Source organism: Balearica regulorum, chromosome 22 (assembly GCF_011004875.1).
Source record: "Balearica regulorum gibbericeps isolate bBalReg1 chromosome 22, bBalReg1.pri, whole genome shotgun sequence".
Taxonomy (NCBI): Eukaryota; Metazoa; Chordata; class Aves; order Gruiformes; family Gruidae; genus Balearica; species Balearica regulorum.
The window spans coordinates 1,592,399-1,620,387 of record NC_046205.1 but is presented as its reverse complement, the minus strand read 5'-3'; the positions used below and the strand labels follow the sequence as shown (position 1 = coordinate 1,620,387).

The following is a 27,989-nucleotide window of genomic DNA, read 5'->3' as shown; positions in this document are numbered from 1 at the left end:
TTTACTGTCATCCTCTATAAAAGTAGCAGCATTTAATTACTTAAATACAAATACTGAAGTAATTTTTTCTGTTTGTTTTCTTTTGGATGTAATTACAGAAATGTGGGAAATACTTTTCCAAGGCTTTTGAACTCAAAAGTGGAACAGAAGGAAGACACAGGAGGACATACACCGTTCAGTGTTATTTTCCTTGCACAGGAAAAAAAGATCATTATGAGATGAGCACTAAAGTCTCAAGTTTTCAAAGGTTTGCATAACAAACAAGAGACACATTGTGGGTTGCATCTTGACTTTGAAGGCTTGCCACTGTCAACTGAAATAAAATGGCAAGGTTTAAAGCCTTAACCAAGTTCACAAGGAAAATATTTGGACTAAAAGTTTTGGAAAGTTTTCTCTCTTTGAAGTAGTTTGTCATGTGTTACCAATGTGAACTTTATTGACCTTGAAACATTTTTTTTTTTGAATCAAATAGCAACTAGTGACACTTTAGTAAAATCTTAAATCAACAACCATCTCCTGGCGGCTCCAGCTTCGTAGCAAATGCAGGCAAAACAGGGAATCTACAGAAGAGACCTTTATTATTCGTAAATGAAGCCTGCCAAAACCTTCCCGAAATAGCATTCAAAGACCCCTTTAAGGTCATGGATCCTGAACAAAGCCAGAAGAGCACAAAAAAGGCTGAGGAAAGTCCAAGAAAGAGGCTTCCCAAAGGAGAGGCTTTCCAAGCCAGTATTTCATCTGCAGCTACGTACCAGGGCAGCTCTGCTTCTTCGCAAGGAACCCCTCTCCGAGATATCATTTCGCAGCAGCACTTTTCTGGTTCTTTGCCGATTCCAAGAGAGGAGTCTCAGGAGAAGACTGGACATCAGAAGCAACCTAAGCCTTCCTCTTTTGAGCATCCTCCCCACGTTTCGCAGCTTCAGCAGCACGCACTGTCACCAGCATTTATGTCCCCTGGGAAACCAGAGCATGTCCTTGAAGGTCCCACATGGCAGCTAGTTGATCCCGTAAGACCAGGTCCCTCTGGCTCCTTTTCATCACCCGGGCTTCACTCTCACCACAGCCAGCTCTTACCTTCCCATTCACCGATCATTCCTGGAGAGGACATGCCGTCCGTTCAAAAGGTCTATATCCCTCGCCCTTCGCAGGTTTCCTTAAAACAAGCTGAGGAAGTGCACAAGAAGGAAAAGAAACCTCAGAAGCCAGGCAAATATATTTGCCAGTACTGCAGCAGGCCTTGTGCGAAGCCAAGTGTGCTCCAAAAACATATCAGGTCACACACGGGTGAGAGGCCATACCCTTGCATTCCATGTGGCTTTTCTTTTAAGACTAAGAGCAATTTGTATAAACATAGGAAATCTCATGCTCATCGAATAAAAGCTGGGCTGGCCTCAGGGATTGGAGCGGAGATGTATCCATCGAGCTTGGAAATGGAAAGGATTGGTGGGGAGGACTTTGAAGAACCAACAGAAGGAGAAAGCACAGATTCGGAGGAGGAAACGGGTACAATGGCAGGCCATTCAGTAGAGCTCTCACCCAGGCAGAAGCACACCCTGTTGTCCAGTAGTTTGCTGAGCGGAGGGAGCCAAGGCTCCAGCCACGACCGGTGTTCATTGTCTCATTCCAGTATGTCTCAGTCTCTTGAGGACAGCACCCAGTTTGTGGAGCCATCGTCAGACCATGCACTGAGCCATAAATCTGAAGATACCCATACTATAAAGCAGAAGCTTGCACTCCGCTTAAGCGAACGGAAGAAGGTCATAGATGAACAAGCTTTCCTGAGCCCCGGGAGCAAAGGGAGCACTGAGTCAGGCTACTTCTCAAGATCAGAAAGTGCAGAGCAGCAGATCAGCCCACCAAATACCAATGCAAAATCTTATGCAGAAATTATTTTTGGGAAATGTGGTAGAATTGGGCAAAGGACTGCAGCGTTAGCTGCAAACACAACCCAGGGCTTTCCGCACCTGTCTACCGAAGAGAAGCCCAGTATGGTACCGTTGTCTGTGCCTAGAACACAGGTTATTGAACACATCACTAAGCTAATTACAATTAATGAAGCTGTTGTAGATACCAGTGAAATAGATAGCGTTAAGCCTAGAAGAAGCTCTTTATCTAGACGTAGCAGCATTGAATCTCCAAAGTCTGGTGTATATAGAGAGCCGTTTCAGTTTGATATCAAGTCTGGTTCCAGTAGCCAGTTGGATGCATCGAAAGTGTTGACATCCCACGGTGAAAAAATTAAGCCCGAACAATCATTGTTGTCACTTCAGCAATCCCACAGTGCCACAGAGACAGTGCCTCTCCTAAGAAGCCACTCAATGCCTTCTGCTGCATGCACTATAAGCTCCCCACACACCTTTAGAGGTAGTTATTCATTTGATGATCGCATCATGGAGCCTGAAGTCTTAAGCCGTAGTCAAGCATTTTCTTCCCATCCTCGAATGCTAAAACGACAACCAGCTATTGAGCTACCTTTGGGAGTTGAATACGTCTCAGAGGAGGTTAGCTCTGCGAACAAAGAAACTGTTTCCAAACCTCCCGAGGAGCCTGAAACCAAGGAAAGCGAACTTACCAAAAAGTCACGGAAGGGTCCGAAAGTCAAAGGGTTCATGTATGAGTGTAACATTTGTGGTGCTCGGTATAAGAAAAGGGACAATTATGAAGCCCACAAGAAATACTACTGTTCAGAACTACAGCTTTCAAAGCCTCGTTCTTCCACTTCCCATACCTCTTCAGAGACTGAGAAAAGTGTTGCGGATCCTGACACGTGGCCCCAGATGATGCATTACAAGCTAGGGAGCAGTTTGGAACTCACCCCACTCCGAAAAAGACGAAAGGAAAAGAGTCTCGGTGATGACGAGGAGCCTCCAGCTTTTGAGCTGTCTGATACTCCTTCCTCCAGTACTGGGCCAGGGACTCAGTTTGCAAACCCGGCATCGTCTGATGTTGCTTTAAACCTAACCCGTGAATCCATTAAGTCACCAGCAGATCCAGGTAAATCCGCACCTTCTGATGTCAGTGCCAGCTTTCATTCCAGGAATACCAAACTGACTTTGAGCGCGGAGGGCAAAGAGAGAAGGACAACCTCAAAGGAGATCTCTGTCATCCAGCATACGAGCTCCTTTGAGAAGTCTGACTCTGTTGAGCAGGCGAGCAGCTTGGAAGGAGAAGAGAAACCCTTGTCACAGTACTCATCTCAGCCAACACCCCAGCACAGCCGACCACCTCACTCCCTGCAGCCCAAGCTGGTACGCCAGCCCAACATCCAGGTCCCAGAGATTCTGGTCACAGAAGAGCCTGACAGACCAGAAACGGAGCCAGAGCCTCCTCCAAAAGAGCCAGAGAAAACGGAGGAATTTCAGTGGCCGCAGAGGAGCCAGACCCTTTCTCAGCTCCCTGCAGAGAAACTCCCACCAAAAAAGAAGAGGCTGCGGCTGGCAGAAATGGCTCAGTCCTCTGGAGAGTCCAGTTTTGAATCAGTCTCTCTCACCCGAAGCCCAAGTCAGGAAAGCAACATATCCCATGGCTCCAGCCACTCTGTGTCGTTTGATCGGGAAGATCACAGCAAGTCGGAGTCGACCAGCCAGGCCGCTGAATCTCACCCAAAGCCTCCTGGCGTCGGCTCACATATGTTGATGGTACCAAGCCACCATCATCATTCCAGGGAAATGCGGAGATCTGCATCTGAGCAGACACCGAATGTGTCCCATCCTTCCCAGATGTCAGAGACCCGCAGTAAATCATTTGACTATGGGAGCTTGTCATCCACTCCTGCCTCAACCCCTGGCCCCTCAGCCTCCTCGGCGCCACAGGAGAGAAGGAAATGCTTTCTAGTTAGGCAAGCATCCCTCACAAGACACCCAGAGCATGAGCCAGACTCGGCCCCCACAGGCCGGCCAGAGACAGAAGATCCAATTCCTTCGTCAAGTAAATCTCCTTCGACAAGTTTACCCCATCAGCCAACATCTTCATCCCCTTTGCCCTCTCATGGTACTTACCCAAGTGAAAAGAGTCAGCCAAAAGACAGCCCTCAGCCGGCATATACCCAGCCATACACAGAAGCTCTGCAAGTGTTTCATCATCCCGTACCACAGCTAACGCTGCATGAAAAGCAGTTCATGTCCCCACAAGTTTCTATCTTTCCCTACCAGCATCTCCTGCCACAGCCAGGGCAGTCAGCAGAGCTCTTCGCCGCACACACTATGTCTGACATTCTCTCTGCTCAGTTCACCATGCCTCAGATTCCTCCTTCCATATTTCAGACCCCACCATTGCCTCTCCCACAAACGCTCATGCACCCAGGCCCGCTTCATATCGCTCCTCCGTTAATGTCTCACCCTGCCGAGGTGCCATTCAGGCAGCATCCTTCATTCCTGCCGGTGCAGTACCCTGTCTCCTCACCGATCCCTTCAGCCTTTTTTCTGCCTCTTCAGTCTCAGTTTGCTCTCCAGTTGCCAGGTGAAGCTGGTGGACATTTACCGCAGATCAAATCCAGTTTGTTCCCAGCAGCAGGAACCTCCAGTCTTTCCCCGTGTACAGAATATGGCTCGGACAGTAGGTTGCATCCTCTGACCTGCACAACCAGTCCTTCAGCGTCCATATCCACATCTCAGCTCATTGTTCCTACGCGGTCAGACCCAATGGTGTCACTTGTTGTCCCTGTTCGCATACAGACAAATATGCCATCCTACGGGAGTGCAATGTACACAACGCTTTCCCAAATTCTGGTCACTCAATCCCAGTGCAGTTCCTCTTCTATCATTCTCCCAAAATTCGATGATCACCAGCCCAAGGGTACCCTGGTCTGTAGTGCTGATGTTCATGGACTAGGCTTCGATCTGGCACAGATGATCACAGAGGATCAAAGAAGCATTTTCCAGAGCCCGTATCTGAGAGTGCCCTTACCCTTACCAGAAAGAAAAGGCTATATGCCTCTCACCTCCCCATCAGACAGCGTCCTTGGACTGGAAGGAGGCCCATCAACAGTCAGTGGAAGCAAAAGGATGCTCTCTCCAGCTGGTAGTTTGGAGCTGACAATGGAAACACAACAGCAAAAGAGGGTGAAAGAGGAGGAAGTGTCGGAAGCAGAAGAGAAGTTGGAAGTGGTGAAGCCACCCAGTGCAATAGAGGAAGGGAAAAAGCAGGATAAGTCTCACTTTCTTGCAGAAAGTCAAGGCAGGGTAGAGGTTGAAACACCACCTGGTTTGTCCTTAGAGCAGTCAGAGCCAAAGGAAATCCCAAGTACTTTGCAGCAAGCTGTGTCTCATTCAGGTTCTCCAAGTTTTGAGGCACTGGAAGAGTATAAGCAGCCAGCTGGCAAGCAGTTCCTCAACAAGGCACCTTTGCAACCCGTGAAGAAAGAAGACTCCAAAGAACTGGTGGAGCAGTCTCCACCAAACCCTTCAAGCCCTGCACCTCTGTCTGAGGTCACTCATAGTGCAATGAAGTCTCGAGAAGGTACAGATACGAAGAAGGTACTTCAGTTCCCCAGTCTCCACACAACCACTAATGTCAGTTGGTGCTATTTAAACTACATAAAGCCAAATCATATCCAGCAAGTTGATCGACGGTCTTCAGTGTATGCCAGCTGGTGTATTAGCTTGTATAATCCTAACCTTCCAGGTATATCCACTAAAGCAGCCCTGTCCCTCCTGAGGTCCAAGCAGAAGGTGAGCAAGGAAACCTACACCATGGCTACTGCTCCACGTCCAGAGGCAGGCAGGCTTGTCCCGTCCAGCTCCAGGAAGCCAAAAATGACAGAGGTAATGCAATCCTATATATTTCTCCTCATCCATTTGGATACATGGGAAGAGGGGGACGAGGGACGGGGATTTGCTGTTCTTAGTTTAATAGGAGTTTATTCATCCCTCTCTCAGTTTGGTAAGCACCTGTTCTCAGTGAAACTTTTAGAATGAAGAATCTAAAACCCACTGTAATTAAAAAAAAAAAAAAGGCAAGCCTGCTCCAAGGCAATGTGCCATATTTCTGTTCTCCAGTTTCTACTTGCCTTGTAATCAAAAGAGCATGTAGGAATCACCACTGCACCATGAACTGCCACTGCTCAAGCACAAAGGATTAGACTTGATTTGCATTTGTCTTGATATTTCAAATAGCTTTACAACTTTTTTTTTTTTTTTTTTTTATAAATGCTGTTATAATTCCCTACATTTTGCATGTTATAAATGAAAAAGGATTACCTTTGGGAAATGGGATTCTGTCTGGTTGTGCATCTACTGATCTCACATTAATGAACATGGAAAGGCATGCTTGAAAGTATTGAAAAATATTAAAGGGAGATTTGCAAGTGTATTTAGGCCCCCAAAGAAGCGTAAAGTCATGCAGTGACATTTATAAAAGTGCCTCAGGAGGTTTGACATGGAGTCTTGTTAAAACACCCGTGTTGTTTGGTCCATTTAGTTAATGTCCTTAGCTGTCTACCTGCTTTTCCAGGTATCTAAGGATATTTTATACCTAGTCTTTAGAGTTAAGAGGAGCAAGGCAAACAGTTTCACAGGGGTAGAGCTCACCAAAGGCTTGGGCCATATGGGCACAGAAGTCTTTAAGACACTTCTGGTAGCTGCCTAGTGTTATGTATCTCATTTTGAGGCCAGACTTTTCCCCTCTTGGTTAATGCTGAACCATACAGATCCCTTTAATCCAGATCATGTTCATGTAGATTAGCAAACAGAATTGCTCTAAAGATTTTGCAATTTGATAGTCATCTCAAGTCAATTTATATTGATGGATTATTCATTTTATTTTTGTATCATGAAATGAACTCTGAATATTAAATTTATCATAATCGCTGCTGCAGCTGCTGCTTATAAATATGTCTTAAAATACACAGTAGAGTCACTTTGAGTCAATAAATCTTTAGTTCTATTCAGCATTTCCATCATTCCTCTGTAGAAATCCAAAAGACAGAATTTCTAGGGACACAAGGCAGATAATTACCTGTGCAGTGCAATAACCACACTAATGCTTGATATTTATGCACTCTTTTTCAAAGGATTTTATCTGAACGGTGTACCATCCTTGATTCAATTCTCTAATGGAAGTGCCTGTGCTCCTCTGAGCTTTGCTCTTTGACATGGTGCTAAAATGCACACCAAGTGTGTGTTTCAGAACTAGGAGACCCTCATACCCTGAAGTCAAAGGTTAAGCTCTAGACAGGAATGGTTCAGCCCTTAGTCATCAAAATACATTTTTCACTGCATGCATTTGCTCAAAAGACTCAAAAAACCTTTGAGACAAAACCCTATAAGCTGACTGATGGTGAAAGTTAAGGCTTTCATGGTACAATATGCAAAAGTAAGAGTTTGTCCTACCAAATTCACCTAGAAAATGGTGTAGCCTAAATCTAATATTAATACCTGCTGCTTAAAGGAGTGCGGTTTGCAGAAATTATGTTAATTTCAATGGAGATAAATTGACATCATGCCAAGCAGGGAAGTAATTTTTGATTAGATGATCAGTGGGAGTGAAATTCTCAGTTTAGTTTTTAAAATACATATGACTCGCACAGATTAGGAAGTAGCATTGCTGGTTACTCAGGAAGATGCAATTAATAGGAGCTCTGTAACAGTAGCATCCATCAAAGGTTGAAAGTTCAACCTTCAGTTAACTTTGCTCTACCTATTTCCCTTAAATATTTCCTTCTTTATGTAACTATAAGTTGTCAGTCAACACAACAGAAAATGTAAAACAGCTCTAATATTTTGTACAGTTATGCATGCAGCAAGCTACCAGCAAGTAGTAGTACTGTATATACTGTCTACATACTTGGCTTGATTTTTAAATTACCAGTGGGATTTACTGAGCAGATCAATCCTGAAGTGACTGTAGGCTGCAGCGTGCATGCAGGGATGGCTAATTACACTGTATTGGGCTTGCACACTTTGTAAATTAAATGAGATTGTAAAAGGGGATAGTAGTGACTGTATGATTTTGGCTCTCTCTGGTGCCTTTCATCTGTCTATGTTTTGTGCTTTCAAAAGTTGCAATAAATAAACCTCATGCTACATCTAGAAAGTCAATTGTTTTGTATTCCTCAGTAAATAACTGAACTGGGAAGGTTATCACTAGCATTGATATGAGCGTGTAGCTCATATCAGGTGGTGAAATCTTAACAGCCAAGGTTTAATTTTTGGAGGTACTCACTGTGTCTCCTGCCACTGATTTCCTCTGAGCATAGACATCTCCATGCCCAGAGACACCAACTTGAGACTGTTTCTGCTGTTAAATTGTTAAAATGGTCCCTGGCACAGTTCTGTCCTAGGTCGATAACCCTCTCCCAAGCAATTCCTGGGCACATTTAGGCAGATAGGATAGTACAGGGACCATTCCCAGGCGGCATCTAGGAAGGGTATGTGGGCCTGATGGTGTGCAGGTGGGCTAATCTGTGCGAGCTGGCCTGAGGGCAGAGAGCAGTCCCAGGAGTATTTAATGCTCTAAGCTGAATTTACTGGGCAAATTTGAAATGTTTGACCTCAGTTTTGTAAAGCTACTTTTTAGTGAGTTCATCCCTCCTCTTGCTGCAAATCTGATGGTCACACAAGCAGCATGCTGCTGAGGAGGCTAGGTTATATCCCACTGAATTTTGCATGTCTCAGTTTGAGCTACTCTAGGCTTCCCGTATAACCGTGGGAGACAAAGAGGCACCTCTTGGGTGATTCATCCCCCCTTAATGTAAGTGTCTAAGGTAGGGCAGATGAATCACCCTTGAGAGCTGCCACTCTTTCCAGCAATTGTAAAGAGTCAAGGGTGACCAGCTCTGCTTTAGACTTCTGCTGGCTCTTTGGCAACGTTCAAGCCCAAAATCCCTCTAATAACCTTGGTCTCTCAAATGCCTTCAGTCTCTTTCCATAAATTATATATAAAGCGCGGATATGGGTAGTTCAGTTGAACTTCAAAGATATTGCACTTGTGTAAAAAATAACCTGGGTGAAAGGCAATCTGCGTTCTTCTTTCAGAGCTTTGGAGAACCCTGTTATTTGTTCTGTTGGGTTGTAGCGAGGCAGCATCCCATGATTTCATTCCAGGTGTGGAGAGCTCCCCTTGCATCGTACAGAGCTAGAGAGGAGGCAGCTGGAACGTTTAGGTCCATATATTATAACAAAAAGCTATAAACATGCTAGATGAGATGTCAGTACATGACTTAAACCTTGGTCTAAACAAAGGGTGGCAAGTTTAACAATGAAAAAGCAAAATTTACCCTGGGAACATCTGGGGAGGTTGAGGATTATTTTCTCCCGTTGGTTTTGTGGCTTTCTCTGTACTGTGCCCTTGGCAACAGGGTTTCGGTGAAAGGAAATCACCCGAGAGCTTTGACTGTCAAGTGATTTATATCAAGTTGAGATGGCTAAAGTCCAAATTTGTGTGAATGTGTGTGTATGTGGGGGAAACCTAAAGGTTGAGGTTAAATATGTGAATTCTACAGATGCCTCCTCTCTAGACCTTTGCAGATGTATATATTAGAGGGAGGATTATCCAAGAACAGAGCAGTGGATTTGGGAACAGAGATCCATGGCTCCACCACCTGCTCAGAATGATCCCAGCCAAGACACTTCTCTTTATGCCTCAGTTTTCCAGTTGGCAAGAGCTGGATAATATTGAGCCACCATATGCAGCGGGTGAATTAAAAACTTGTAAGCGGTCACAGTAAATATAACATAACCAGCAAGGCTCAAAGTCCAGAAGCAGAGGCCCTGTTTGTTAAGAGGATGTCCTAATTACTGCACTTAACTGTCAGGAGCAGCGTGTGCAGTAGGTTGCTGGTTCTTTCTGAGGCTGTTTGGTCTGTGTCTGTCTTAGAGTGATTTTGTATGTAATCATTGATTGTTTTGCTCTTTTGGGGAGATAGGTTCATTTGCCTTCGCTCCTTTCTAATGAAGGTCGAAAAGATATAACTAGAGCTGAGAAGGAAGAGGATAAAAGAGGAAAATCAGAAGAAGAGGCTCTTGTAACCAAAAGAGGGGAGCCAGTCAGGATCAAGATCTTCGAAGGAGGGTAAGTGTCTCATTTTATTTCTCTTTCTGTGTCACAGTTGTATAGGAGTTACTGATAACAATGATGGCAAGTCAGTGAAGGTGCTACGTGGAAGTGAGCAGAAGGCAAGATATAGTTGGGTTTCAGCTTGCTTTACACATCCACTGTAAAAACCTGGCCCTTGAGATCAGTAGGTACTCTGGACTGCATTAATTTTCTTTTTTTTTTGAGTTGTCTTTAAGTTAGCAAGCACCTTGATCTCTTTTCTGAGCGAAGATGGCTGAAGAGCACAAATACATCTTGTAGCTGTCTCTGATGTGACAGAGATGTACTCCATATCTCCTAAATCTTTGCAGAGCCTTCTCCTGAAAATTATGTTCCTAATGGTTGTTACCATTATAAGGAGGATCTTTTCTGATGCCTGGGTTTGGGGTGGGGGAGAAAAGAAGGATTATATTTTTGTGATTTTAATCCCTCCCAACCAAAGTAGCTCAAACCAGAATGGATGCAGGATCTAAATTTGATGTATATCTTAATTCTTAGCTCCAGGTAATTCAGAGCACTCTTCAGTAATTGAGCACTGGTCTAATGCTACTGTTTATCTTTGAAAAAATAAAAAATCAGCTAGTAAGTAGGGGGTCTGTGGGATACAATTAAAGATCATCCTTCCTGTGTGTTGCAGAGGCGGCCAAAGAGATGTAAGCTATCCCTAGCAGGATTCATCAGTTCTGCTCTTGCCATTGGGTGGTCTTGTTTTTTGTGTTAGAAAAAGGCTTTAATTAGTCAGTGGTTGTGGTTTTCTGCCATTACCGGTTGAAGTTTGCTTTTATTTAAAAATATTTCATTAGCAGATGATCAAACTAGCTAACTGAAAGAGTAAAGTAGTGCTTTGGGAAAGGAAACCTGCTTGTTTGTTCAGGACAACTCACCTCTCACCCAGACGTAGGCACTATGTGCACAGCTTGGGTTTAGATACGTGTCGGCAGTGAGTGGTGAATGCAAAGAGCTAAAGAAGTGGCAACCTGTTAATGGTTACGACCTGAAATGATTTAGGGAGGGAGCCAGGGAATGGCAAGAAAGCAACAGACTGAGAAATACATTGGGTTCGGTACATTGCCATCACCCTCCTGTAGCAGATAGGACCCATGGGACCAACGGAGCACCAGTTTTTATTGCCCTAAAGCCCATGAGAAGCCTCCGTTCCTCTCAACTGGATTCTCACAGAGCTGTGGCTGTTTCAGAGGGACTCTTGGACTCCTTCCTAGACATCATTAAAGAGGCTCAGCATTAACGTGAATGAAAATCACCCTGCCCCTCACAGAGCAGCTCCGCAGAGGTTTTTTGGGGAGATATGCGGAGGTGCTCGGTGCTGGCTGCTCCCCGACTGCCCCCACCAAAACGAGCCATGTCTCCACGTCCCTGCACTCCACAGTCTGCGTCTCCGAGCCCAGCACAACGGATGCAGAGTCTCATTTTCTAAACGACAGACACAAAATAAAGCAACTTTCCCAACATGTTCTGTATAAGGCAGCATCAGGGAACGCATTAGTCATCCTGAACGTATGCTATGTTTTATTTTAAAGTTCCTGTAGCCCTGACTTAAGGCAGCCATCCTTCTGAATGTGAGATGGAATATAGTAGCTGTTTAATGCCAAGCACAGGCACTAATGTAACACACCAGGTCACAGAAATAAATTTCATGTCTAAATTGCATGGCATACACACTGTTAAGAGGTCAGGCAGGACCGGCAGTCCTCCAGAGGTGCTCGGTGCATCCTGGTGGTCTGTGCCTAGTTCCTGTGGGATTTCTGATGGCGCATTGCTCAGCCTCAGCAGCCTGTGTCAGTGAGGATATTTTCTTGCAGTGAAGGAACAAGCCTGCAGATGAATCCGCAGGGTGCCTAGTGCTTTGTGCAAGATACTAAATAGATCAGGCCCCTTTCCTGGCCATCTCCTGAAAATGTTTTACCAAAAGTGCATCCATTCCTAAGATGTTATTTCACCATTTGGGTTTTTTTCCCCCATAAAAATTTCTTCCTTGTCTCATTCTTCCCATTATTTATTGGTTTCACATGGTCTGCTGCTGGCTAGATATGGGGGAATGCAGTTGGTTTGAAATCTTTTGGAGCCATCCCATGCTTTCTTGCCTCCACCAAGGAGGGAGATTATAAAGAAATTCAAGTGTTATCACAAAAGGTGAACTTGCTGCAGTTCTTTTAGCTCCTTCTTCCCTTCAGTTTTTATTTCTTTAGAGCTCTTGCCTTTCTCACTGCCATTTTCAACACTTGCTTTTTTCTCTGTACAGTCTTCTGGCTTCCCCAATCCATAGCTGCCTTTCCCCCATTGCTACATTGCTTATTGCACTGCCAGGACCAGCTCTGCTCTTTCCCTGCTGCTATCAAGCTTGCTGGCTAGAATCGTATTTCTTGGCTTTCAGAGAAGACCAGAAAATTCAGATTTCATACTTTCATCATTCCCACTGCCCGTTTTTAAGGAACAAACTGATGAATCTGCCAGAGGCTCTCGAAGCCGTGTGGGGTGGCTTGGCTTCCCTCGCAAAGTCTCTCTTATTTGAAAGTTTCTCCTCTGTAGCTATGAAAGTGGATGGTTACTTTGCTTGTATTCACCCACTGGGAGGTGTTTTGGAAACAGCAGCTTGCAGATTCCTTGAGCCTGGAGGTACTTTCATACCTGGGTTTAGGATCAAGGCTCAGTAATACCATGCATGGAGTGTGCTTGGGCTCAGTTTCTTTCCTCATCACCCTTTCCATGAAGGATGTAATTTTCCCCTGTTGTGCCATCTCAGGATGTGGGACAATGGCCACTGGGGCCACTGTGGGCTGGGGAGGGTGGAGCTCCTGCTGACCTACCCAGCCATTTCAGCATCTACCTCCCTTGGCCTCCTGTGAAGAAGAGGACCTGTAGTCCCTTTGTGTTGTGTTTCTGGTTTCTTTGGGACCGCAGGAGGGATGTGCGCGGTTCTGCCTTGACTTTTCCATAGTTAATTGTAGATGGGCTGCACAGAGTTTTGTTTTGGACTTCTGTTTAAAGAACAAATTCCTCTTAGAGACCAAGTCTTAAGATCATTCCATATGTAATTTCAGCAATGACTTTTACTTGCAGTTCTGAAATTTCCTAAGACTGGTTATACCTCCATTGCAACCAGCATTCAGCCCCCGCTCCATGACCAAACCCCATGCACTTGACTGCAAAGGAGATGGGAATCGTTTAACATCCCCCGCACAGACTGGACGCTGCACTGTCTCATTAGGTTGTGTCTGGGAGAACCATGCCATTAAGTAGCCAGGTCAAAGTTTGTACTCCTGAAGGAGCTAATAAAAATATCCATTGGACTTGTCCTGAGGGATATTGTGGTGGTTTTGAGCAGTGAAAATGATCTTTGAAGGTCAAGCTGGCCAGCACTGCTTCAGGAGAAGTGCCATGATTCCTTGGTGGCTCTGTGTCACCTTCATCAATCCACTCTGGTACTTTGGAGGCACCAGGCCCATTCTGAAATCTTACATCATGAAACTGTAGATTGGTATCGACCTGATTTGAGAGTGAGGTCTGTGATGGTATCATGGTCTTGTCAGGGAAATGTTGCCTGTTTACTGTGCATTAGCATTACCATGATGAAATCTGATAGTAGTGGGGTAGTTACAGTCAATATATGTTCTTCTACTTTATAGCCAAATTCTCTGTGCTTTAATGGGGCCCATCACTTGGCTCATTGCACTAGTTGTTTGCAACTAGTAGGGAAAGCAATACCAAGAAATAGACGGCTAAGGGCCACTTCCCTGACATCCCCAAAGCAGTGTCATGTAAAATGAATATTACATCAAAAGGAAGACTCTTTGGAAAACTGTTCCATTCCATTTTTTCCCCTCTTTATGGAACAAAACTTAAGGCTGCAATCTTATGGTTGCAGACCCGAGTATCCTTGCATTCACACCTTAAAAAAATACCTCCCCTTCACACCATGCCATGTGTGCAAATCCACACATGAGAAGAACCCATGGCGATTCAGTGTAGTGTATCTTTTAACATTCAGAGAGATGTTCATAGTGCTGCTGTGACCCAAGGTGCTCTAGTCATCAATTTGATCTGACCCATCCGATTCCTTCACTCTCTGTCCTCACCACTAAGTAACAGAGAGTTGCGGGTTCACCAGCCATGGGATCTTCTGAATTGAGGTCCTGAACCCCCACCTTAAATCACTGCTCCCTTCAGCCAGAGCAAAGCCCTGTCTGTCTAGTACAGTACAAATATCTGGAGGGATTGTATGAGGCTTGGCCACTGCATTCCCTGGAGAGCCCAGGGCTGGAGGGTAGAGGCTGCGGTGTTGCACTGTCCTCTGTCTCCATGCTGCAGGGGCTGCTGACGGGATATTCGGCAGGCAGAAAGAAGATGGAGCCGCACGTCTGCCCCCCTTAGTCTGTCTAGTGAGAGACTTTCCCTGAGGTTGAAGGAAAATGGAGAAGCCTTGGGACTCTTTTATCAGACTTGAACATGATTGCTAACTCGTGGATGCATAAGGAGAAAAAAAAAAAACAAAAAACCTTTGGGGGACCCATTAGCTGTATGCAAACCTCCCTTCCCCCAGCGCTCTTCCCAGTTCCTGCCATTGTGGACTCACTGGGATCTGTGGTCAGCTTCTCCGGGGTGATCTCACTCCATTTCTATGACCGGCCACAGAAACTGCAGCTCCCACCACCCGCTGACACACACCTCATGGAAAATCCCTGGCACAGCAATGAGAGAGTTTTATTACCCTAGAGAAAGCCTCTCTGTTAAACAAGCAAAGTTTCTCAGCGTGTAACTCCAAACCCCTGCATCGCACCCGGTTCGTTCAGGGGATTTCCTTTGCTGCTTAGATGAGTTCTAAGAATTCACCATGTTTATTTTGAAAGGAGTCGTTTATCCCAAAGACACTAACTTGAGCATGCATGTTAGCAGCAACGGAGGAATCTGAGCAAGGTCGTGTCTGTAGCACATCCAGCTGCTGCGTGCACCAGCATGAGTTAAAGGCTCCTTCATTTACCTGCAAACCTGCTTGAATCCTGGAGGTGAACTCACTTTGCAGCCCCGGGGCAGTGCCTCAAGTGTGAAGAAGAGATAGTAATGCTTTACTCCATAGTCTGTTCCTGAGTAGAAGCAAAGAATTCTTGGAATTTGCATTTTTAAGTGAAAGGGGTTTTCCTGAGACTGGTCGCTTTGCACGGAAAGGAGAAATTGGTGTTAAAACGTTCCTGTTAGGGCTAGTGGTGCCAGACTGACCGCTCAGCATTAATATGAGCATCTTGTGGGGTTTGGTTGCTGGATTTTCCCTGTCTTCAGAAGTGCTGAGCAGGCATTGCTGTGCTCCATTTAGGCAGCCCTGTGGCTGCACAGCCCTTCTGAAAATCTGGTCCTGTGTGTGTCAAGCTGCTCTCTGAAATATGATTTTAAATTCTGAAGCATCAGTTTGAGCACAGGTATTTATCCTGCTTCTGGAAAGGACCTTTAGAAAAAAAAAAATGTTTCTTATACGTGGAATTTTTTGTTTGTTTTTTGGATAGGACTTTACAAAAAATGGAGAGGAGAGCTTTGAGGCACTGGCTTTGAGACTAGCAGGGACAGCCTTATTGCCTAGGCAGATCTGAAAATCATTAACCAGCTTGTGCTGGGGATGCTGGGAAAAGGGAAGGGAAAAGCATACCTTGATTTTGTTAATGCTCATATGAATAAAGACATGTCATGTAAAATGGTGGCAGCTCTCCAGGAATCCCCACCGCAGCAGCCAGTCTCCATTCTCCTCAGAGGCTGGCTTTCAGGGGTCCGTACCCACAGGGTTTGGGTATAGCGCGAAGGGTCATGGTGCTCACGCTCGCCAAGATCCGTCCTTGTGGGTACCAGGGGCCGTGTATGGGCCCGTGCTCCATACGGGGAGAAGGACAAGCCTCATTTCTCATGCCTGTTAGAAGAACATAAGGTCTCTTTTGAGCACCATACATTTACACTCTTTTTTTCATAGCACAAGCAAAGCACATTTTCTTCTTAAAATGCTAACAATCCAAAGGAGAAAAGACACAGGGTGGCAATTTAAGGAAGGATGGATTTGTGAATTTTACCAATGCTGACAAGATGAAAGGAGAAATTGTTTGAAGAGACAGGTTTGCAGGCAGTGAGAAAGGCTGCTTGAAAGATACGTTCAGGAAGAGCAGCTGAGAAAAATAGCAACTAGAGAAAAAATATTTTCAAAATGAAAGGAATATATGCTTTTTGCTTTGGAAATCATTGCATTCTTACTTTAAAATATCTTTAAAAGCTAATGTGAAGAAAAGGTTCAATTTGACTTGAAGCAAATGCTTTTCCCTCCCATAATATGTCTTCATGAATATTTGGATACCTTTTTTTTAAAATTTTGGGTTTTAATTTTTAAAAAAAATTCAGGGATAGCCAACTGAAAAAACTGTTGTTGTCAGTGTTCTGTTCAGGAAATCTTTTCTTGGATCAGGAGCAGCAAGGTAAACAGCAGGAAACATAGTGTGGAAAAGGGGGAAAGAGAGCAGTTTGCAGGTAGGGTCAGTGCAGAGAGCAGCAAAGCAAAGGTGTAACTTGCTCGACTCCGACTTTGGACACCTCAGCCTATCTGCTTGCTTCGAGCCACTGCCGAGACGTGTTAGATAAGAGCCGGTGTGTCCGTGCGGGAGAGCTGACAGATTTCCTTTCGGAGGGGAAGTGTGGGATGCTCTGTAACAGCGCCAGTTCCCGAACCTGCCACTCAGCAGATGGTGCTGCGTGCCAAGAGCTCTTGTATAAGTAACCTTGTATAATATAGAAGTAACGTCGGGTTATTAACTTTAAAACAGGTTATTAATTTCTGTTCGGAGCAGCTTCTGGTTGTATAACCACTACTGAAGCTTCAGGCAAGATCCCAAATGTTGTCTTTGGGACAGAGCTCAGGGCTTGAAGCACTTTATGAGCTTGAAGCACTTTATATTTTCCTTGCTTTTATGACAGTACACACAACCTGTGAGTTTATACCCCCCCCCCCCCCCGAACACTTCTCAAGGGTCTGTGCAATGTGAATCAGCATCATTCACATTCAGTCTACTCTTCACTTCCTCCTTTGGTTTCCCCTTACGGATGCGGGTACAAAAAAAACATTAAATCCTGCATATGTTTCGGTCAGCTAAGCATGGAGCCACTCTCGGTTATCATCCTAGCTCTGATACAGATGGATGAAAAAATATTTGCAAGCGTATGGACCCCTGTGCTGTTCATGCTTTGGGTGCAGTGATGACTGGCCACCCCTGCACCACCTCCACCTTGGCTCCGAAATGCAGGATGTCCCCATGTGCCTACAGCTCCAAGCACTGGAGACGGCTTTCCTTTAATACCAGCTGTGTTTGCACTGAGCAGTTCCTGAACATACTGTTCCTTGGCCTCCCGAACACATCCCGGAGACAGCGAGTGGTGGTGGTTAGAGCAGATAAGTGTGACTTGGGGATGGTGGACTCGTGACTCACCATGACTCTTGGATAAGTCATTCTCCTTTCCACACTTCAATTTCCTTTGTTGCGAGAGGGGACACACAAACTCACCTACTGCTAAGCTTGATTATATTATGCCTTTAAAATGTCTTAATATTCCTCAGTGGGAATTGTTAATGTTTCCTGTCCTGAATATCTCCTCGCTTCACCTGACAAATTGGGTTCGTTCTGCAGCTTATTCCTGTTTTCCCAGGAAATTTGACAAACACAGAAGGATTTAGTCTAGGTTGTTGTCTGGTTTTCTTTATTATTTTTCCTAAATTATTTTTGCCTGTTGACATGTCCCACTGGCAGGTGCTCATAATGCAGCTTGATGTTAATTTCCCACAGCCAATTATTAAAAAATGTTATTTCCAGTTTCCTTTCTGACCTTATGTGGGATTCTCAACATTGTGCAGGGATTTCTTTCCTCCTAAGTAAAGATCCCTGTAAGCATCCAGCCAGCCAGCCCATGGGCTTCCCCAGTGCGACATGGTTACGGTGGGGCAGAGGCTGAGTGTGGTCCTTGGTGGAAGATGGTGTTCTTCCTAAGCCCAGCATTCCCAATAGAGTTTTCCCAGCCTGTTATTCCACTCACCATGACTTTTATCTTCTCTGTGTTACACAAAGACAAGAATTCCCATTTGCTTTCAGTTCAAATCATGAAAAATACAGACTTAATAAGCACTATCAAGCAAGAAGATGTCTTTGATGCCTTGCCCAGGTGTCTGGGGTACCTGGCTTGGGCAAACCTGCCTTGCTGCCATTGTGCTGTATCTTACTTGGGGAACCAAGAGTGCTCCAGCTGCCAGGCTTGTCAGTCTCCTGTCGTAGCACTAAATGAATTAAAAAGTCTACTAGTAATTGCAGTTGTTCTAGCAATTACTTTGCTTATAACACCTTGTAGATCCTAGGATCAGTCCAGGTAGATAAAGAGAAGCAGCACCTGTTCTGCAGGGTCTGAGATCAACAGGCAAGTGGGTTCCTGGGGTGGGACAGAGCACGGTTTTCCATCCTTCTTCAGTGGAAAGATGAGTTCAGGTCACTGCAAGCAAAGTGGCAGAAAGAGAGCATTGTCTCTCTTGGGGTATCTCTTCCATGCCCTGCCAGAGACTTGTGACCCTGGAGATCACCTTGCCTCTCCCTGTCTCGGTCATCCCTTTGTAAAAATGGGGGCAAAATCGAGGATGGCAGTAATGGGTGTTTCTTTTTTAGACCTCATGTCCTTCCTTGGGGCTGGTTGGACCATTCCACAAGTCTGCAGCATTGCCTCTTTACTGGACCTATATGCAACTTGGTCTCATTTCTGGGACTGGGGTTAGCTTATAAAACCCTGCGTGCACTACTCCTATAGTGCCTACCTATAGGGAGGGCACAAAGTGTATGGGGTCTGAGAGGGGGAGCAGATAAACACAGGGAAGAGGACCCCCTCATCCCAAGTGGGGAGACTGAGGATGTAATCGGTGAGCTCGCTAGCATACATTTTATACAGAAGAGTTACAAAGCAGAATGGACAAACAGCATTCAGTGCAAAAAGTGCCAGTAGATGTTATAGGTCCAGGGCTGTTGGCAGAGCAGAGCTGTGCATGAGAGATGGGAGAAATTGTGATATCCAAGAGCAAAGGGACACACATGAGCATTTCACAGTGCCTTGATCACACAGGTAAGGGGAAGCCAGTGGAAAGGAATAGTGTGATGTCATCAGACAAGACAATTTTGGCAGCTGAACAGGGATGGGGAGAGGTAGAAATTGGTTAGAAAGTAAGAGATTGCAATTATCCAAGAGGGTCAGGCTGGAAGATCAGAGCTCTCACAACGAAGAAGGATGGAGATGGTGTGGGATGGAGAGAAAAATGGTACAAGTTGGTGCCAGCAAAGAAGTGAAGAGAAAGAGAGGATGAGGGTCAGAGATGATCTCAGGATAAGGAAAATGACATACTCATAGGAATGGGTGCACACAGGTGCCAAGTTAACAACACTCGTGTGTGTGTTCATGTCCAAGGTTGGGTATGTTTAATAAAGAGTGAGCATTTTTTTGCAGTTTAATAAAAGGCAAGCTGGACACTTTCCTTTGTCAGGGGTTTGAAAATGAAGAAGAATCCATGAGAAGTTCTGAAGTAAGTCCACTATCACCTGGTCTGTCCTTCTGCATCTTGGATTGGCAGGCATGACACAATGTCTTATTCTGAGCCGCTGTCTGATATGGGCCAAATGTCTGGAATAATAAGCTCTCCGTATTAGCAGACTATTTATGAGCTTGTGGCAAACATCAAGATTATAGGGTTTTCACTTTATTGATTCAGTGACACAAACTCTACAATTAATTCAGTGGAAAATTTGAGAAGGCAAACGTTTTTACCAGGTTTACTTAGGATTAGCCAGTTCTTAACATCTGCATATCTAGGCAGCCTGTCCTATACAGAAATGTAATTTATAGAAGCCCTTTAATAGATTCCAAGTACTGTGCAATCAATTAGAAACCTGATGTTCAAACAGACAGACCCAGACCTGACTGCCTATTACTCAGTCCATATTGAACTAGGTAAATGGCAGGAAGATGACTCTGAGGATGCAATGCTGAAATGGTTTTTTGGGACTTCCTTTTCTGTCCCTTTTTAATGATGAAAACATTACTTTTGAGGAGACAGATCTCTTCTCAAGGCAGATATTAATCTGATTCCTGTTTGTTGGTTTGGTTGGGGGTTTTGGTTTTTTGGGTTTTTTTAATCTTCCTAAATGTAGTAGTTGATTTTCAATTATCTTTACTATCCACTACCAGAGACTCCCGGTGATGACAGATAGGATGTGAAATTCTTGGGAACATTCTGCACGATGGAAATGATAGACATCCGAGAGTAAAGTGTGCCTAAATCATATTTTCATAAAATGATATGCATTTGGGAGCATGAATCCTGTGAAATCCATCTACTGACTAGGTATTTCACCTAGAGTGGGACCATGTCCCTGAGACTGGGAATTATGCACTCCCTGCTCCGAGTTTGGATTCCAAATTTTACTTTTGGAAAAGTATAACTTTTTTGCATTATTTGGCAGTGAGCGCACAAGTCAAACTAATGGTAAGAATGCTTGTAAGCACTGAATAAATCCTGTTACATCCTTAAGTAGTGGGACTGAGAGCCAGACTCTACATTTAAGGAAGATTTTCCACTTCTTCCCAGTTTGTTTCTGGAAGGAGAGCAGCTTAGCCTGTGTGCTTTGTCCTGATATAGCCCATGATGTAACTGGATCTTTGATGGTTATGAATATCATCGTTCATCTGCACAACTGAGGGAGGTGCAATGCCGTGGAAGGAAGGTGAGATCATTCCTCCTCACGGGACACCGCTGGGCTTGCTTGAGGGAGGAGAGGTTTGAGAGGCTGTGGGACGTGGCAGGAGCAGATGGAAAGAAGACCAGCGGGACCAGAGGGGATGGGCAGAGTCTGCTGCTGCTCAGAAAGCCAGTGAGTTGCTGGAGGCAAGGATCCAACTGCAAGGATGTGGTGGCAAGGCTGCATATGAACTTTTTTTTTTTTTTTAATATTCCATCTTCCCAAATTGCTTTTCACTATTTAAAAGTTATGCTTCCAGGCTTTTTTTATGATAAAGCCTGTTTACTTGCTCTTTAGTTATAGTCTTTTTTCTGAGGAGGAGGAGCTCACTAGGGACATGGTGCAGGCAGATGCATCTCAAACCTGTAGCCAATCTGAATCCCATGATCTCTGGATCATGAAGTGCTATAAGGTGGCTGTCAGCCCAGCTCAGTGTCTCCAGGATGGAGGAGTGGGGAAAAGCTGTGATGACTCACTGCAAGTGTTTAAAGTAATTTCCCTGTCCTGAAGGACCTGCTGCTGCTCAGGCAGTTATACAAAATCAATTGGGTCAAAAGGGAGGCTGGGATAGGGGGTCCCACTTTAAAAACATGAGAAATTCATGCATGTATGTTAAAAAATATGAATACTGACTGACTGTAACTGCATGCTTCTTTGTGTGTAGAACCTCAGACAAAAGGCAATGATGTGACCTACTCAGAGATTTTTGCTGCTCTGTTTTGCTGCTTGTGCTGGTGTAGAGATAAGGCTGAAGAATTACAAGATTTTTATAAATTGGAAGCCGGGGTGGTCCTGTGAGAGATTACAGGCAGGGTCTTGGCTAAGCCTCCTAATGACGTTCACCTGGCATCTGTGCTCGGTGGTTCGGTTCCTTGGAAGTTCGTGTGTTTCTGAATGCTTGGATGCTCTTGTCTCTAAACTTTATGCAGTACTTGGTATGTCAAACATAGGGGAATAATCAGATGCGTGTAGCCAAGTTTTTATAAACCTTTCTGTTTGTTGGGTGCTTTGGCTTCTTGTAGACCCCCGGACGTGATTGAACTGGTTTGTGTAACTCTTGGTTGAGTTAGCAGCACAGTAGCGGCACTTTCAAAAAGCAAATATTTCTTGCAGATGTTTTAGATCAGTGGTTAAACCAGTGGTTTTCAATGTTTGTGAATTTCTTGCCATTCTTATTTAAACAAACTATTTGATGGCAGAATTATGTGGTTTTCAAGGTTGCAAGAGGCTGAGCACTTATGCCGCTCTTCTGAAATTCAACTGTATGTATTTCAGTCCCCTTTACATGACCAAAGACTGCTTCCAAGTGTGGGGTTATCTGCAAAGCATTGGTCTGAAGTGTGCCAGAGCAGCCTGTGCCTGCAAGCTGGTTTTGATAAAATAACAACCTTTCCAAACTGTGACCTGAGCAAAGACCTTCATTACTAAAAATGCAGCCCCCTGCTTGCAGTGAGAGACCTGGAGGCTGTCAGGTAATTGGAGTTGGTCACTGGGGAGGGATGTCGTACTGCACGAGGTCCCTGCGTTGGGTGTCATGGGGGTATGGTGCTGCTAGAGAAGTGCCGTGGATAAAAGAGAGCCTTGGGGAGTTTAGGCTAAAGATTGATCAGTTTTTCACAAGAATTCAAAAAGGCTGAGGTATGTTTGGCGTGTGCTTACTCAGGCAGTGTAATGTGGGGAGGGGAAGTTGTTTTTTGCATGGCTCTATTATTTCCTTAGTTTGTGGATATTTTCCTTCTTTCTCAAAATGGTATAATGTTGAGGACTGCAGTAAGATCTCCTGTGTATGTAGGGTCTCAGTACAAATAAAGGATAATTAGTCTATTTACCCAGGTTGTGAATGGCTTTGAGTTTTAGATCTGAAGCATGCTAGTTTTGCTGCAAAGTATCATTAATAACAGTAATTTATTATTAATTCAGCTCTTTATGTGTTGAATCTTGAGTTGTTGAACTGAAAGCTGAGCTCATCACTCAAAGAAGGGCTTAATCTTCCAGGGTGCTGAGTAATGGCCAGAGCTCATTGCAGTCATTAAGAACTGTGGCTATTCGTGCCTGTGCAAATTGGACCTTTATGTGGATGTCACTGTATGCATTTAATAAGCTCACTCACAGCATCCAAGAAAGAAAACTCTAGCCCTACTGCTGGATGGTAAATTAAGAAAGTTCTAATACATTGCAAAGGATACTTGCAGGTGGCAGCACCCTACGAAAATAGAAGAGCTCTGGGAGATGCCAGTCCTGTTCTCTGAACATTTGCAATCTGCAGCTCAACTTTACCAGCAGAGAGAGTCACGGTGATTTCTGACCCTGCCCCGCGGGGCCCCGGTGCATCGCTGTTGTGCAGCACAGCAACTCTCCAGGGTACCTCGGCGTAAAACATGCTTGGGTCTCTATGCTGAAGCTCAGGGAGCTTTTATTTCTTGCAGTGAAGAGCAGCGAGTTAAAATAGTTTCTAACTCTGCCCCCCCTCCTTCAGAAGAGGACTTCATGGTCCTCCTTTTCCTGCACAGCCCAGAAATGCTGGAGAGCAGAGGACGTGTCAGCAGTAACGGCAGCCAGTTATTTTTGCACAGACAGTCTCTGCAGCCTTCCTGCCATCTCTTAAGAAGTGTGAGTCGTGTCACCAGAACCGCCAAAGCATCCAGCAGCCAAGGTCACATCTGGAGCAGCGGGTTCGTGAACTGTGCCTGGGATCAGATGACTTCAAGTTCCTCTGCAGATGGCCCCGTCAAGGGAACTCCCGGCTGGATGGTGATCCCACAAGTGCTGGTGGTTGTTGGCAGCCTCCTACCACTCGATGTTTATCTAAGAGAGGGGAAGATGAGTGGTTTTGAGGAGGAGTCACGTTGGATTCTTGCAGGGTTTAGTATCGCCTTGTCTTCAGACAGCAGCACGTCTTCTAGCAGAGTCTTAGCTGGAGGCAAGCCCACATGTCCCATATGAAGACGAGTACATGAGAGACCCCCAGAAGCCTGCGTGTCCCTCCCTGTCTTGGGAAAAGTGCCATAATTGTAGGATAAGCAAGGATGGCTGGTTTTCTGTCTTTCTGGAGATAAAAATGAATATATTTTGGTCTCAGCAAAACCGGTACATTTGACAGACTCCCTTGCACACATGCAAAATATACAGAGAAAGAGTTCCAGGCAGGGATTTATGTGATGTTTCGATCTTTTTCTTTTAAAGGGAAATATCCTGAACTGTTAATGCAGAAAGGGGTTTCCTGAAATACATGGAGAATGGTCTGTTCTCCCCTCTACACTCTGGGTAGGCTGGGCCTTGTCTGCAAGCCATGTGCTGTTGAGCTTGTCAAGATCCACTTCCAGGCGGCAGATTATCTCAAAGGAGGGGCCGGAGACCTCTTCCCCGTTCCTTGGGGTTATTCTGGCTCTGGGTGGGCAACAGCCTCTCCAGCAGCAGGAGAGGGCTACAAGCTGCTTGCCCTTGTTGTCACATAACTGATCCCTCTGTGGAAAGACAGCATGGGTGATGCAGCCTGACTTTTTTCTTCCCTGATGAACACATGCAAAACCAGCAGCTGTAAATAGGATGATGCCACTAGAGTATTCCTGCCTGTGGAGTATTCCTGTCTGCATGGCTAATTTGTCCTGGGTAGACAGCTTGGAGATGACTGAGGTGAGATGAGGGGAATTCTGCCCTAAGTAAGCATCAGCTCAAGTTCAACCTGGAAAAAACATTCTGTGCAAGTTCTCCACCCTCAGCACCTTTGCATGATTGCACTTGAGAACATCACCTTCCCGCTGTTATTTGGGGGAGCTTGCTCTGTGCAGGGCTTTTCCCTGGTACACTCAGGCTCTGTTTGTATTTTACCAGCTCTTCGTGCAAGGCTCTCTAATACAACCTTTCCTGTCTGTATATAGAAGAGATGCTCTTCTGACTACTCTGCTATATCCTGTTCTGTGTGCTAACAGTGGCAATCTGGATCTGCCTCAATCCGTTTTGGAAAATGAGAGGAAGAACTAATTTCCCTAGTACTTTGTCCACACAGACCCCTCTTTGCATCCTCTCGCACTGCCTGCTCGCTCCCTATCACATCAGACACAAGCTGGTGTCACTAACAAGACTCTCTACAGCTCAGCACCACCCTGCCTGTTGTCTCTTTTTGATTACAAAAATGTCATCTCCTGCCTCTGAATGGTGACAACGCTCTCAAGTCCCCATGTATTATGTTATAAACCTTTCTTCCCTGCTGCACAGATCTCTCTGAAAACATCTGCCAACCTTCTTTTTCCTCCTTCAACTCACCTCTACTCTGAGCTGTCTGGAGAAATGATGACAACATTTAGGCTGCTGTGCCAGGACATGCCAGTGCATCGCACTGTCCAATGCTGTCCTGTTGTTTTCCCATGCTATCCACCAGTGTCCATCTGCTGTGTCTTCATACAACCTTGGGGCAGGAACTCTATAGGGTACAAAGCAGTTTTTTATTCTGTCTGTGGTGCCTGCATAGTGGACTTGTAGGAACCATGTTAAGATAAATGATAGAGTTTCTGTCTTTGGAAAATTTTCCTCTTTTACGTGTGCAAGGTACTGGACCTGCAGCACTGGGGAGCAAAGTCACTGTGTGCAGAAGTGGGGCTGGCATGGCTGAAGAAGACTTGTTCTGACCTGTGAAGGCAAGCTAATGGGAGCAGCCAGTCTGCAGTGCAGAGACAGGATGCATGGGAGTTCAGCTGCAATTACCAGCTTCTCTCTCTTACAAGCTACCAGAAAACTGCCGTGCTGTGACAGCTTTCAGCCACTGCTGCTTTGGGCTGAATGTTGAACTGGAGACTCAAAGTGAAAGCCCTTCAATGTCATCAACAGACCTTGGGGCTCTCAGGGGACTTTTTTTATATGTATTTTTCATTCTGTTTAAATGCTCCCCCCCTCCCCCAAACCTTATATTCTTCCGCCATTTGCACATACAAACATTGGCACTTTTTTTCTCTCTGTGTGTTAACTCTGCAAGATTTCCATGGGAAACTTTCCAAGGAGGGATTAATTCACAGTCCCTTTCAACCCACAGGGGAGGTGGCCGGACCCACGGCATTTTCCATCAGTGACTTGGGAGCCGGTCTCCTCCTCCCACCAGCTCTGCATTCTTTACAGAGAAATCCATGCTGCCGGTGTGTCTCCGTGCCGGCGATTGAGGGACCGCATCCCTGCCTTACTCATCTCCCAGTTGCTTTGCTGCTTGTGTCTCTGATCTCACCCACGAGCGTGGCATAACCTCTGGGAACAGACAGACGACTGCGGTCCCGCGGCACTCGCAGGAATGTGCGGGGGGTGGTTGCGTTGCATCCTTGAAAAGTGGGGGCTCCCCGGTGGAGGGGTGAGACCTGCATCGGCCGTTTGTGCGGCATGATGGTCCCGTGAGAACCGCTGTGCTACTGGGGGTTATGAAAACATTTATGTGTCATAGATCTGTTATCTGAAGTTGTAAAACTCTTATCTGTAGAAGTGGTTTCTAAAACTAGCAGGATGTAAGTGAGACTATCCATGGCTGAAGAATGGTCTAAGGTCTGGAGCAGCTCTGCTATGGAGACAGGCTGAGAGAGTTGGGCTGGTTCAGCCTGGAGAAGAGGAGGCTGTGGGGAGACCTTAGAGCCCCTTCCAGTCCCTGAAGGGGCTCCAGGAAAGCTGGAGAGGGGCTGGTGACAAGGGCAGGGAGTGACAGGACAAGGGGAATGGCCTGAAGCTGCAGGAGGGGAGATGGAGATGGGATGTGAGGCAGAAATCCTTCCCTGTGAGGGTGCTGAGGCCCTGGCACAGGGTGCCCAGAGAAGCTGTGGCTGCCCCTGGCTCCCTGGCAGTGGTCAAGGCCAGGTTGGATGGGGCTTTGGGCAACCTGGGCTAGTGGTGGGTGTCCCTGCCCATGGCACGGGGGGGACTGGATGGGCTTTGAGGTCCCTTCCAACCCAAACCAGTCTGGGATTCTATGGTTCTATGATAATATCTAGGGACTTCTAAAAGAAATTACTTAGGGCATGCACAGATACCACTTAAGCTACTGAAGAGTATGCTCTTGGCATAATTGTATTTTTTTATTATAATCGTTTTACACTGAAACTTCTGTGCAGCAATTATCTAACACACCAGCTAAAAGCAGATGCCTAAGAGAGAACTGTTTTGGGGTTTTTTTTCTTTTTTTTTTTTAAGTTCAGTTGCAGAAAAATGACTGGGAAAATAGCATTATGGGTTTTCCAGATTTTTTCCTCCATAATTGTGGTATCTAGTGTGCTTCAGTTCCAAGTTAAAAGATGAGGGTTTTGAGCTGCTTGTGTCCTACAAGCACAGCTTTGGCTCTGTTCACCTCCTCACACATCATCATGCGTAACGAAGGCTCTACCCCTAGTTACCCTTGTGCTGCCCTGTTTCCTTCTGTTGCTTTGCATGTGTGATTGGAGCTGCCTAAACCATTGTGCTGATTATGTGCAAGAGAGAACAGGATCCAGCTCCTTCTCTCTGGGCTGTCTTGTTTTTTGCAGCAATAGCAGAAGAGAGAAATCACAAACTTTTTTCAGTTGCTTAAGTCAGAAATTCTGATTCTGAAGGGGCACTTTCCGAGGTACTCCTCACCCTGCCATGAGTGGCTCTGGAAGGCCATGGGGTCGTTGAAACTTTGCTGAAGACTGCAAGGCTGATGGAGGATGGTCCTTAGGGATGTCTGATTTTGTACAGATGTGGGAATAGTAATCACCAAACTCCTTTCAGAGTGCCTGGGCTGGAGGAGTGAGCTGCCTAGCTGGCAGGAATTCAGTCGCTTGGTCAACGTTTCATTTATGACACACGGACCCAGTTCATGTCGTCTGAAGCGAGCCTCCGCTCAACCCTGCCTACAGCCCGTGTCCAGGCCCTTGCGCTGGCTTGAGGGCAGGTTGGATTGGGGCCCATATTTTGGCTGTAGAAACACTAAAAGAGCATCCCAGTGTTCATAGATTCAGTGGAACTGATGACTTACTGCTTCTTGCCAGGTGTTTCACAACACAGTTCCTCCCCAGGGGCTGGTGATTCCTCATCATTATTAAAGATGGGTAGGGCTTAAAAATCTTCTCATCCTGCTAGTCCAGATGAGTGCCTGAGGGTCAAGACACTTCACTCCAGCTCATATGGAATCTCTTACCTGTCTAGAATCAGTCTGAAATTTGGTAGGACAAA

The 27,989-nt window shown here is 45.5% G+C and overlaps 1 protein-coding gene across 5 annotated transcripts in view; it reads left to right on the top strand.

Annotated features, from left to right (window-relative positions):
* The window catches only part of HIVEP3 (HIVEP zinc finger 3), a 270,230-nt gene that overhangs the window by 204,542 nt on the left and 37,699 nt on the right, over positions 1-27,989 (top strand). For all 5 annotated transcript variants that reach the window (XM_075774101.1, XM_075774098.1, XM_075774099.1 and 2 more), the window contains 2 exons: positions 99-5,762; positions 9,863-10,008. In XM_075774101.1, coding sequence (XP_075630216.1) covers positions 642-5,762; positions 9,863-10,008 — 5,267 coding nt within the window. In that variant the 5' untranslated portion in view covers positions 99-641. The remainder of the gene's footprint in view (positions 1-98; positions 5,763-9,862; positions 10,009-27,989) is intronic.